The sequence below is a fragment of the Coffea arabica genome, chromosome 3e (assembly GCF_036785885.1).
Source record: "Coffea arabica cultivar ET-39 chromosome 3e, Coffea Arabica ET-39 HiFi, whole genome shotgun sequence".
Taxonomy (NCBI): Eukaryota; Viridiplantae; Streptophyta; class Magnoliopsida; order Gentianales; family Rubiaceae; genus Coffea; species Coffea arabica.
Window position 1 is genome coordinate 21,575,805 of NC_092315.1, and position 12,993 is coordinate 21,588,797.

Sequence of the window (12,993 nt, forward strand, 5' to 3'; positions counted from 1 at the left end):
AATACTAACTTTTCAAATAATCATATATCAGTCTTATCTGTCGAGACACAAACAATGAGTGCTATCTTGTTTGATCCACAAATCCCTCAAGCACTAGAACTCAAAAGTTGGTAAGTTTACAAAGTCAATATTTACTTATTTGTTAGACACATTATTACCAAATTCTGACTCCACCCTATACAATATAACAGGACTAAAGCAAACAGACCTTATATTGAACAAGTTTTAGCAGAAAAACTTTATGATGCAGCTCATCAAACAGTCCAACCTCCACCTGAAGAACATATGCACGACATCAACTATGCACTAAATACTCCTTATCTGGTACAACTACTACATTTATCAATACAAAATAGAATATATTCAATAACATATACTATTACAATAAAATCTAATATTTTACCACATGAAATCTTATAGGCAAAGCCATTCTGGATCAAAGGCCAAAGCAAAGATAGTTCAGCCTCAACATCGACTCTTAATTTCACAAACAACACTATAGCGTAATTAATTTTCCTGAATCCTTTGCATTTGAACCCCTAATGCTGTGCTTAAACCTAATATTTTTTTCAGCTGTTTAATAGTTGCATGAAATAATATAGATGATTAAATTCATCTTTTTCCATTAAATTAAAAGTTTAGCATAGAAAAGTTAGTGCTTTGAATATCTTACTAATAAATTAAAAAAAAACTACATCTTATTGTTAGTTACACATATAAATTAAACTTATATATCTTAGTTTCCCAAAAAAAAAAGAAAAAAAAAAGACTTATAGTCTTTAAAACAGCTCCTGAAATAAGAAAATTCCAAATTAGCCATCTGCTAATTCCGTCTTCCTATTTGGTTTACTAATGAATTAGTTTTGTTGAGGCAATAAATGCTATTCAAATACCATTTTAATTATTCTTAGTGACTACGTTCAATATCTTAATTTTCTAGCTTTTAATGACTTTCATCTGGGCACCATCATGCATCGCATGATGCCCCAACAAACTAGTATAGTTACAAAGTGGGAGAGAAGCAAAACGTAGATTTGAATTGGTACATATAGCCTCAAACGACGTCGTACTAGTTGGAGAAAATCATTTCAACGAAGCTCTGGAGTCGGATCAAGTGAGATTTCAAAGTTCAAGAAATGGTGCTAGTAAATGCCGCACGGGATTACATCAATCGAATCCTTCAAGACATTTCCGGGATGAAAATTCTCATCCTCGATTCTGCTACGGTTCGTAATTCTTACAGTTCCTTGTGTTTAATTTTGTTTTTCAATTTGATGTGTTAATTCTTGGATTATAATTGCCATTACTATTGCGGGTCAATTGTCCTGGTTCTAATGTCTCTCATTAGTTGGTCAAATTTATGGGTTTCTTGTGGATTTCGTTAATATTTTATATTTCCTCTTTTTGGATGTTAATTGTTGAGTTATAAATACCATTGATCCCTTGTGGGTTCATTTTGCACACTTAATCTCGTGATTGATTGGTCAAAAGTATGGGTCCTTTTTCCTTTTTGGGGTCAATTTCATGCAGATTTTGTGTAGTGTCTGCTCAAGTATAACTCTGGTTGAGCGGAATTTTAAAACTGAGGTTAGTTAGTAATAATTGTCAAAAAGGAGCTAAAGTTTGTAGAATTCTGAAAGTGATGCGGTTTATTTCGAATTTGATGTTTGACGATAAAATTTGGTGGAGTATTTTTTGTTGGACTGATTGAGGTATTGTGTTTAGAGATAGTTCTGTTGGATGCGTTAAAAACCCTTTCCCTGGTTCTTTCAGGATGCATTGCTTTCTCTTCATCTCTTCTACCGATTTTCTGTAATGAGAATCTATTTTATCTGAAATTTTCTGGATTTTTAGGTACTCATGTTGTATATTAATGAAAATGTAGCAGTAATGTTGAACGCCTGAATTGTTCCTACCTTGAGAAAATGAGTCTTATCTTGGGTACATTTAAAATTATCTTGAATTAACTCTGTTTAAGTTATGGGATTTGGGTAGCTTATTAGAAAGAATTCATGATTAGGACTATTCAGTTGGAGTTTGGCTGCTTCATTTGACTTTAAAAACTTGTGTTTCGAGACACAAGCAGATTTGACATAGTTTTATTATGTTTGCATTCATGGCTGCAGGTTAGTATTGTAAGCGTTGCATATTCTCAGTCAGAGCTTCTTCAGAAAGAAGTTTTTTTGGTTGAATTTGTAGATTCAATATCCATGTCCAAAGAGCCAATGTCACATCTAAAAGCAGTTTATTTCCTTCGACCAACATCAGAGAATATTCAGCTTATGCGGCGTCAATTGGCTAAACCTCGATTTGGCGAGTATCACCTTTGTAAGTTAATTGAATAAGGACATTGGATCGTTTGTTAAGCCTGATTACATTGTTGAGTGAGTTTTGAATTCTTGTGGGGACTGTATTTGTATGTTATCATGGTTTGTTTGATAATACATTTGTTGGACATGAATTGCTCTTATTGCAATGTTAACAATATTACTAGTTTCAGGCTGTTGCCACAGTGGCTAAACAGCATCTATGTTTCATTTCGAGACGCTTATTTACTCCCTAACTTGTATGTCATGATGTTTGCAGTTTTCTCAAACATGTTGAAAGATACCCAACTGCATATCTTAGCTGATTCAGATGAGCATGAGATTGTTCGCCAAGTGCAGGTTACTTTGGATCCTCTGGATGCAGTTTTTTTTTTTTTGGGATAGGATATTTCTTATTATTTTGCTATCCTCCCAATCACTAAGAATTTAAGATAACGTATTTGAAATTACAAAAATGTTAAAAAGGATTGATTCTGTGGAGCTCCTGTGAGGTTTCTAAGAGAGTGTTGAAAATGTTGAACTATTAGTGTTGGTTCTTAAACCAAATATGTAGTGTTTTGCTCTTTGTTTTCTACAATGTCCTGCCATTGTTTTCAGAACCTACAGTCGCTAATTTAGCAACTGAGTAGACTTTTCAGATCAACAAGTTAACTTGGAGGGTAGTCTATTAGCGTCTTGACAAGAAACCTGAGAGGCTGTCATTTTAATGTGAAAAATCAGATGGGAGATCCTTGAAATAATAGCAGATCTCATTAGTGTTAATCTACCCCAAAAAAAAAAAAGAAAGAAAAAACTATTGTGCAACGTATTCTAAATGACTGAAGAGCTGGCCTTTTCAGTTTTATAATTAACTGCTCCTCATCAATAACAACTTGATCTGTCCAGGAGTTCTTTGCTGACTTTGTTGCATTAGACCCATTTCACTTCACGTTGAACATTGCATCCAACCAAATGTATATGCTCCCAGCAGTTGTTGATCCTTCAAGTCTGCTGCACTTTTGTGAACGAGTTGTCGATGGAATTGCTGCTTTATTTTTGGCCTTGAAACGAAGACCTATTATTCGTTATTCAAGAACATCTGACATTTCAAAAAGAATAGCACAAGAGGCAGCGGTAAGAAAAAGTGATGTTAGATGGATGGTACATTACTAGTTATGACTGTTTGATGCCTCTCAATCAACTTATATTTTTCAAATCTCTTGTTGGTTTCACAGGACTAACTCATAAATTTTCATGTCTGTTTTAGCAGAGATGAGAAGTTGTCTAATTTCTACAGAGATAGAACTAATTCAAGAGCTCATTTTTTTCCTTTCTTCTGGATGTGCAGAAGCTGATGTACCAGCAGGAAAGTGGTCTTTTTGATTTTAGACGAACAGAGGTTACTCCTTTGTTGTTGGTGATTGATAGGAGGGATGACCCAGTTGCTCCCTTGCTTAATCAATGGACTTATCAGGTAGATGTGCTATGCTCTGACCTTAATTTATTATGTCATTACAGAAGAAAGTGCCGTTCATTGACTTCCTTTATGTTCATGTGTTTACAATCTGAATTGGATGCTGCTGAAACTTTCTAAAATCTGTCATAGGCAATGGTCCATGAGTTGATAGGCATTCAAGACAACAAAGTGGACTTGAGAAACATTGGCAAATTTCCCAAGGATCAACAGGTTCCCCCACCCCCCCTCTTGCAATACGTGCTTTCTTGTACTTAACTTGCGAATATACATTTACAACTTAAATGCTTTTAGGAGGTTGTCTTATCCTCTGAACAAGATGCCTTTTTCAAAGCCAATATGTATGAAAACTTTGGAGATATTGGAATGAATATCAAAAGGATGGTGGATGATTTCCAACAAATTGCAAAGAGCAACCAGAACATCCAGACTGTAGGTTTGTGTTTGGAAAATTTGTGTATTTTATATGAATAAGAACTTTGCTTTGATGAATATGTCAATTTAGTGTTTCCAAGACCAATTCTGAACTGCACATTCTTTGATTTGTTTCAGAGGATATGGCTAAATTTGTTGACAATTACCCCCAATACAGAAAAATGCATGGCAATGTTTCTAAGCATGTGACCCTTGTTACGGAAATGAGCAAGATAGTTGAAGAAAGAAAACTCATGTTAGTTTCAGAAGTAGAACAGGAATTGGCTTGCAATGGTGGCCAAGGGGCTGCATTTGAGGTAAAGTGAATATCTGGCACTTTTTATTTTCTTTGTTAGCTTGCTGAAAAAGTGAATATCTGGAAGTCGGTTCTTTTTCACTGTATTGTGCTTAAGAATATATCAGAGCTTGGAAGATTTGTCCTTGGTTGGGTCCATCTTATGCTTTTTGTATACCCCAATCACATTTCATCCGTCAAGTTGAATGTTCTGCCTGAAATGCAGATGTAATTCCCAAGGATATCTCTTAGAATCAAGTCAGATATAGATTTCAAATTCCGTAAGATGATTATAGTTTAATGACATGTGTCAGGTGCACAACCAATAATTATAGTCATTCCTTTACCTTGAGTAAATTGCTGCCCAAGTATAGTAGTTTGTTTATCACTGATTTTACCTTGAGTTCATTTTGGCTTAGCATTTGTCAAGTCTCCAACAAGCAGAGTAAAACTTTAGCTATAAATAGTATTGAGAGGCAAATGGCACTGCAAAAAGCACTAAACCCTTTGAGGGATTAGGTGCAATGCACAAAGTAATGCTCACATTTAGTTGATTGAAGGGCTTGTTCTGCTTACAATCATGCAGCATTGACATATGCTATCCCAAAATGAAAATAAATGCCATGAAATGGCCTCAAACACTACACCCTCAAAAACTCAAAGTAAAATCTGCAGAAAAATTGTTAACATTAAACCCTTTTGACATGCAAAATGCCATTGGACATAATCATACACACCCTTCACTGGAAAAATAAGTCCTTTCTATTATATCTGTTAGATATCAGTGCCATGTTACTTTTGTATTTCAAGTTGTTTGAATTTTTTTCTTTGAAAAAAAGAAGTGGCTAAAGAAGTAGCATGATTTAACCATAGAAGAATAGAGACAAAGTACCAATGCAAAATCACTCCATATAAAGACTAGAAATGATTGTAAAAGAACAGACAATGCTGACTTGTAAAAGAGCAGGAAATATGACTTGAATACAGTTTCTTATTCAATTACCTCTGTTTGCTTTTGTTGTTCTCTCTGAGTAATATTAATATGTTAACCAAGGTTTAAGCTTGAGCCATCATATTGTTTCCTTTTATTTTTTGTCAATGAGTAATTTTTTTGATGGTATGTTATTGTGATGAAAATGAATAGCCCTTGGAAGAGTAGAATAGCTGTACATGATTGAATGGGCAGAATAAAAAACAAATTAAATGTTCCTTTTTTATATCTATTTTCATTTTGAGGAGGAACCACTGAAAACTACTTTTTATTTCATACATTGCTTGCTAATGTTTGGAATGTTTTTTATTAGACATTTACAGTGGTGTTTAGCATATCTAAGTTGTTGCAACACATAGTATCTTTGGTAACTTCATAGAGGTTAGATGTGTGTTTGAGCTGGAACCATATAGGTTGACCTATATTTGACATGGAATTTGGTGTCTTCTTGAATCAGTAACTTGAATTTCAAAGTTAGGTTTTTGTTTCTTATTTTCCTCCACCGTGGTAGTGAATTTTCAAATAGTTAAATCATCTTTGTTTGAACAATTTTGGTTTTCTATAGGTTGTAGTGGATTGTGCAGATTAATGTGATACCTATAGTTTAAATTAGGGTTTATGAGCTTGACCTATTTCCTACCATGTTTATGTGCAGGCTGTGACAAATCTTCTTAACAATGACAGTGTCTCTGACATTGACCGCTTACGTCTAGTCATGCTGTATGCTTTGCGTTATGAAAAGGAGAGTCCTGTTCAACTGATGCAGTTATTTAACAAATTGGCATCCCGGTCTCCCAAGTATAAGCCTGGGGTGAGAGATCAAATTCAGAAGGCTTCATTTGGTTGTTTGCTTCTATTGATTTCCCTTGCTTGTGTGATTCTTGCAATTTGTGATTGTGTGGCTCTTCCTTCTGCTTTTGAGGCTTCGGATTTGGAGCTTCAGATCATTTGGAGCATATGCATTAATTATTATATTTTCTGTTGAATCTTGACATTGGAGTCAAACTAGATCCCCTATTAAATGATCTTCCATCCATTTGCAGCTTGTGCAATTTTTACTAAAGCAGGCTGGAGTTGATAAACGAACTGGGGATCTTTATGGAAACCGGGATCTTCTAAATATTGCACGCAACATGGCTCGTGGGCTCAAGGTTTGCCTTCAAACTTTTGTTCTCGTGTTTCTTTAACATTATTTTGCTATAGGCACTATGAAATTGTCACTGTTTCTTGTAGGGGGTTGAGAATGTGTACACCCAACATCAGCCGCTTTTATTTCATATAATGGAGAGCATTACCAAGGGGCGACTGAAAGATGTGGATTATCCTTTTGTTGGGAATCACTTTCAGCAAGGGAGGTTAGTTAATTAATTAATTCATCATTTTCTGTTGAGACCTTGTTTCTGCCTCCTGGACTGACGTATTTATGCCTTACTGATTTTTTTGTGCTCCTTAACCTATGGATTTAATTTAGAAAGTTCTTTATTAGTCTTTATCATGCACACTCCAGTTCTTTATTCCTTCCTTGTTTGACCAGTCATAAATTAATTGATGCCTGTAAGGTGAGTGACTGGGCCAATGTTCACTCATGGTGAATGCAGAAGGTCTGGTTTTTATGTGGAAAATATACCGATGCAAGACACCATTTAGATTGATTTACATGGATTTAGTTGATGACACTAGGGCTGAGAGTTTATTTTTTTCATTTAAGCAGTAATACAGCAGAAGATCTGTTTGAGTTTTAGCAGTTGATTCTGAGAACGATACATGCTCGTGAGAGGTGGTTGTGGATTTGCGCTGTTCAATGTATTGCTCTTTTTTATGGAAACAGAAGAAGATTGCTTGGTTGTTAGCAAGGAACAAGGAATTAGGGCTTAAGTGGAGCGAGGATGATTTGGGGTTTTATTTATTCTTTCTTGTGTTGCGGGGTGGGGGTGTCTAATAGAGTGAGGTTAGGTTATTTGGAAATCATTTGAATCTGCTTGAAAGCTTTCACATTCAGGTTATATCCTTGTAATAGAATTTGAAAATTTTTCTATGACAAGGATTAAGTTGCCACTAAGTATGTATTGTCACATATCTTCCTTCTTCACCCTGCCATGCTGTAGGAAAAAGCTTTTCAATCTTGTATTTTCCATTGATTTCTAGTTACAAGCGCCCCCCCCAACCGAAAAAAAAAAAAACAAAAAAGCAGAGGAGTCGGATTTAAGAAGCAGGGAGGGGGCAGGGGGATTTGAACCCAGGAACTTTAAATCCTAGAACCTCAACCTTTGCCACTAGATCAAGGCATCCTTGGCACTGCTTCCAGAATAATAAGTTTTAAGAATATTGGAGGCTACATAGAAGAAGAAAGTTTAGGAAGATTCTCTAAGAATGTGTTGTAGATTCCACAGAAATGCCCCACACTAAGGCTTCAAGCAACAAAAGGGCTGTAAACTTTAAACGAAAGCATGTGATTGTCATACTGTTCTTTAACTTCAAATCTTTGGTGTGTGAGACTTTTAAGCTTCTGCAGATTTTTTGTTCAAACTCTGAACCATTCATTTCTCATACAAGGACAGCTTGGACTTTCAATAAGGCTGCCTATGGTTACATTACCTGTTTTAAACTCATGGACGAAACTGCAGAGAATCTCAGCAAATCTGACAGCTATAGTAATGCTTGACTATTATATTCAGAATCAAAATTTTGAGATTGAACATGCAAAGAAAACATAGGTTTCATATTAAACTTCATAAAACCACGTAGGCTTCCTTTTGTAGATTTATGATATGCCTCTCTGTGCTTGTGTTATTGGTTGACATGAATGTAGGATGATATTCTCTGGAATTGCAATTGGTCTGAGAAAAAAATTACGGGAATTAACATAGTATTGGTGCTTGCTAACAGCATCCCAAGTTAAGGAGTGAATTTTTTATTTTTAAAACCTAGGATTCACAGTATGTTGGGATTCTGAGATAGTGAAGCTCCTACACGTTTTTGGTAGACTTAGTGGTATATCTTTTAGGTTGGCTTTTTGGATATTTTTTTCCTACTAGATGTTGCATTGTAAGCCAATGACTCAGGTGGCAGCTATGAGTGCTCCTTATACAGGGAGGAAATACCTAGAAAATTAGCTGTAGACCCACAGTAAGTTAGAGCAGTAGGAAGATCCTTGTGAAGTCATGTCGAGGCCTTTCTCCATAGTCTTCGATTTGACTTCTCCTTTATGTTTCTATTCAATGTATCAAAATCAGTTTTTTAGTCCAGTTATACAGTCAAGGTTTTTGTCTAATATGAAAGGCTTTGAAGTTATCTTCTTTCGCGCAAAGAATGTTTAACACATGACATCAACTATTATCAGAGTTTTGAATCATTGATCAAACTCACTCCCTACATTCATTATTGTTGACAGGTTGCAGGAAGTGGTTATATTCATTGTTGGCGGGACAACATATGAAGAATCACGTGCAGTTGCTTTACAAAATACTACAAACTCTGGTATTCGTTTCATTCTTGGGGGTTCTGCAGTTCTCAATTCTAAGAGGTCTGTGAGTTTTAAATATACTTCCGAGTGACTGTTGTTCAGACTGGGTCCAAGAAAATCACGTTAAATGCTATGAAACTTTTTTATTGCAAATACATCTCTGTTATTGGTTTTATGTAGATTTATTTGCATTTTTTGTTTTTATCTGCTTGGGCCTAGTACATATTCCTTTTGCTTGCTTAAAAACTTTTTGGGATTGCATGTTGGCTTTGTTACTTTCTGGTTGGCTGTATATGAATTTACCAGACTCCATTTCTTACAAAACAAAATCACCTTTGTTTCCCTTCCACTTACAAATCTTTCAGAAAGTCATATTGATCCATGTGCACCCAGGTTTCTGAAGGACCTTGAAGAAGCTCAGAGGATAGCTCGGACTACCACTGGTTTGGTTTGACTTCCAATCTAGACTCTCAAGCATCTTGACTCTTGACTCTTTCAAAATGGTGATACTGCTGTATGTAAATGTGAGTTGTAATACATGTTTTCTGAAACAGTTGCCGCCCCTCTCATTGCCAATTTTGACAGTCACAATGCGGTTCTAATAACTTAGTTGCTGTTCTTTGTAGCTGAGAAAATAGGCTCATGTACAGCTAATCTGATAATATTTAAGTGTTATTCTCAAGTTGAAACTATACTAGTCTCTCAATGTGGGTACTTTAGGCACAGCAGATTTTGTGTGCGCGCGCGCACGTTAGCGTTTGTGTGTTTAGCATACATACACACACATACATAGATTAAATAGCTTGTGTGCTTGTGTTTAACATACGTATACACATACACATACATTGATTAAGTAGCAAGATAGCTAAGTCCTTTTTTTTTTTCCAATACTCTTTCTACCCGGTTTGGCTAAAGGGCAACGCAGCTCACAAGATACTAAGGTGTTTTATATAGCGCAAAATCCATTGAATCCCTTTTAACTATAAGGTTCATTGCAAATTGCCTCCTAGCGATCGCATTGTGCATCACAATTCACTGAGATGGTTTGGTTTGACGTGACCAAAATTTGGCATATGATCAAACTTGAATCAGAGTTAGAGGGCAAAATTACCATTGTAAATTGCCAAATAGCCTGGCCTCTTTTTTTTTTTTTGTCTGGCCCCTCCATTGGTATGAGCAAATCTATGCTAAGTAGCTTAGGTACATTCATTATGCTCCTTGGACATGGAAAATCTAGTAACCGTGAACATAGAGATCTAGTTCTAATTGTAATCCTGCGAACTCGACCATACAAAAGTGCTCACTTTTACTCGAGCAAGGAGGCTAAACAAAATAAGATGGCATTGGTCTCCATTAGTAGAGCGCTAGAGACACCTAAGAGCTTAACAAGCAAGTTGTCTAACCATCAAATGGTTCAATGCATTTTCGTTGTATAAGAGACTACTGCAGATGCAGTTTCTAAGAATTGCAATATACTGTGCATTACTCGTAGCTGAAATTGATCACATTTGGAAAAATCATAAAAAGTCATAAAGAGCCCCTCATCTCATGAGGTCAATCCAAGCTCAACTTAGATGCTCATCATACTATTCTTACATAAGAGGAAATTAATCAAGTCTCAAATTGTTCTTTGAATGCTTATTCCTGCCCCCATAAAATCATAATGCCAAAATCCTAGATAAACTCCCATTAAAAACCAAAATATTTATTCAAAGGGGGAAAAGTGGAAACTGAACTCAAATGGAGGTACACAACAAGGGACAGAAAATGCAGGGCTGTATATATAAAATATGGACAACCTCTTACCGCATTCTTCTTTGGAAGCAAAATTTTCTCCAATCAAGAGAACTAAAAGAACATACAACTTTTTTTTTTTTTTTTTTTTTTTTGGGTCAAAAGTAGTTAAAAGGATGTACTCTACTTTACAAAAGGTTGGTAACTAGCAGATAATCTTTATGTTAGCTTACTTAACCACACAAACGAAGACTTCGCTCCACCTGATCTCATTCAAGAGTTAGCGGTTAATTTAGCGAAACCATGATTACCAAGGTTCACTTTCCTAATAATGAAGGAAAATGAACACAGCCAAAATGATTCACTACATAATCTAATGTCATTTGTAACATTATCTAATGGGATTATACTACAAAAACACTGATTAATCTCATCAACAATCAATTCGCAATTTAAAAAAAAAAATGACAGATGCCCACTGCTCCTCAATTGCTAGTTACACGCACGTTGAGTGTAATACTCCATAATTTTTTTTTGTATTTTCCAAATACTTGTAAATATGTAATTTGCGTGTTTCTTCTTATCAAAACTTAATTTAGCAAAATGAAAATAGGAATACTAGGCAATTGTGGAAGAATGATATTGCTGTTCGTACAATTGTACACCTTTATACCCTTGTATACGTATCTCTAAGCTTACATATAGTTGAATGAATTAATTAACTAGAGATGGTGCTCCCCACATCCCTTAACAAGTAAAGTCAATTGGAAATTATCCCTCACCGGTACTTCAAGACAAGAAAGAAAATGAAGTAAAGACTCTTATACAAGTAGAGAACTCCCTCTCAAAATCGAGAAATTATACCTGATTACCCCTAGTCGTAATGGTTTTTGTAGGTGCAGGATACTGAGGGAAAAGTCATCTAATTACTATGTAAAAAGTGGTTGCAATTGGAGTTTTAACGAGAATTAGAGAGAACTAACAGAATGATCACGTGAATCGCACTTGCAACATTAATGTAACAATGAAAATGACAAATTTGGTCCCTTATCCTTGTGTCCTTAACCAATTTTACCTCTTAGTTATGATGGTGAATGAATTCAGTTCCTTGGCTACCAAAACAGTGGCCAATAAAATGTTTTTACAAGGAATGGAGAGATATCAACAAAATGGAAAGACCTTAATGTTATTTCTTTGGCATATGTTTGAGAAAATTATTTAAAAAGTTCATAAAACTACTAAAACTCAAAATACTTTAGGAAAAAATGGCCATTTTGGTCCTTATCTATCATCGCAACATTAATGTAACAATGAAATTTGAAAAATTCTAATAAAGTTAGCCACGTGTGTAGTATGTGTGATATTAAAAGAAATTGCTTTTGTATATCATCATTAAGGTTGTGCCATATTTTGTCTTTTGAACAATGTAAACCTTTATTTTCACAAAATAAAGTGAATACAGGATTTTTAATGAAAAATTACAAAACCCTAATGGAGCCGATCACATGCACTATAAGTTTACCTTGCGAAAAAAAAGTAGAATAAACCTTAACTTCCAAAAAAAAGTGGCCAATAAATGTTTTTACAAGAAAATGGAGAGTTGTCAATGAAATGGAAAGACCTTAATGTTATTTCTTTGGCATATGTTTGGGGAAAAAAATTTAAAAAGTTTATAAAATTACTATGACTCAAAATATTTCATGAAAAATGGCCATTTTGGTCCCTCATCTTTGGGGTTTTGACCAATTTAGTCCCTTATCTATCATTGTGACTATTTTATTCTATTATCTTTACCCAAAAAAAAAAAAAAAACAATTTAGGACCTCTTATGGAAATTTGAAAAGTTCTAATGAAATTAGTCACGTGTGTAGCGTGGGTGCTATTAAACATGACTGCTTTGGTACATTATCATTAAGGTTGTGTCCTATTTTGCCTTTTGAAAAATGTAAACCTTCATTTTCACAAAATAAAGTTATTATAGGACTTTTAATGAAAAATTATAAAACTCTAATGGAGTCGGTCCTATGCACTATGAGTTTAACTTTTTTTAAAAAAAAAGCAGAATAGGAAAAAAAACTCACACACACAGAGATACACCAATTGGTATGTGATGACATGAAATAGACAAAATTGGACATGATCATGAAGATGATGGATGAAAACATTCATTTTTAATTGTGCATATAACTAATTCTGTTAAAATTTTTCATTTTCCATAAGAGGTCCAAGATTAGTTTTTCTTGTTTGGTAAAGATAAATGACTAAAATGATCACAGTTACAGACAAAGAATTGAATTGTTCAAAACTCCAAAAATG

General features: G+C 34.8%; 1 protein-coding gene across 2 annotated transcripts; it reads left to right on the plus strand.

The window, feature by feature from the left end:
* Positions 1-986: 986 nt before the first annotated feature.
* Positions 987-9,635, plus strand: LOC140038243 (vacuolar protein sorting-associated protein 45 homolog). Of its 2 annotated transcripts, XM_072083335.1 has the most exons (13): positions 987-1,226; positions 2,127-2,328; positions 2,587-2,666; positions 3,213-3,440; positions 3,655-3,780; positions 3,913-3,993; positions 4,075-4,216; positions 4,333-4,511; positions 6,136-6,291; positions 6,524-6,631; positions 6,714-6,835; positions 8,872-9,003; positions 9,337-9,635. In XM_072083335.1, exons 1-13 carry the CDS (start codon positions 1,137-1,139, stop codon positions 9,395-9,397), a joined length of 1,707 nt encoding a protein of 568 aa, XP_071939436.1. In that variant the 5' UTR covers positions 987-1,136; the 3' UTR covers positions 9,398-9,635. The 2 variants fall into 2 exon arrangements, with proteins under 2 accessions (XP_071939436.1, XP_071939437.1); XM_072083336.1 differs by lacking the exon at positions 3,213-3,440.
* Positions 9,636-12,993: the final 3,358 nt, after the last annotated feature.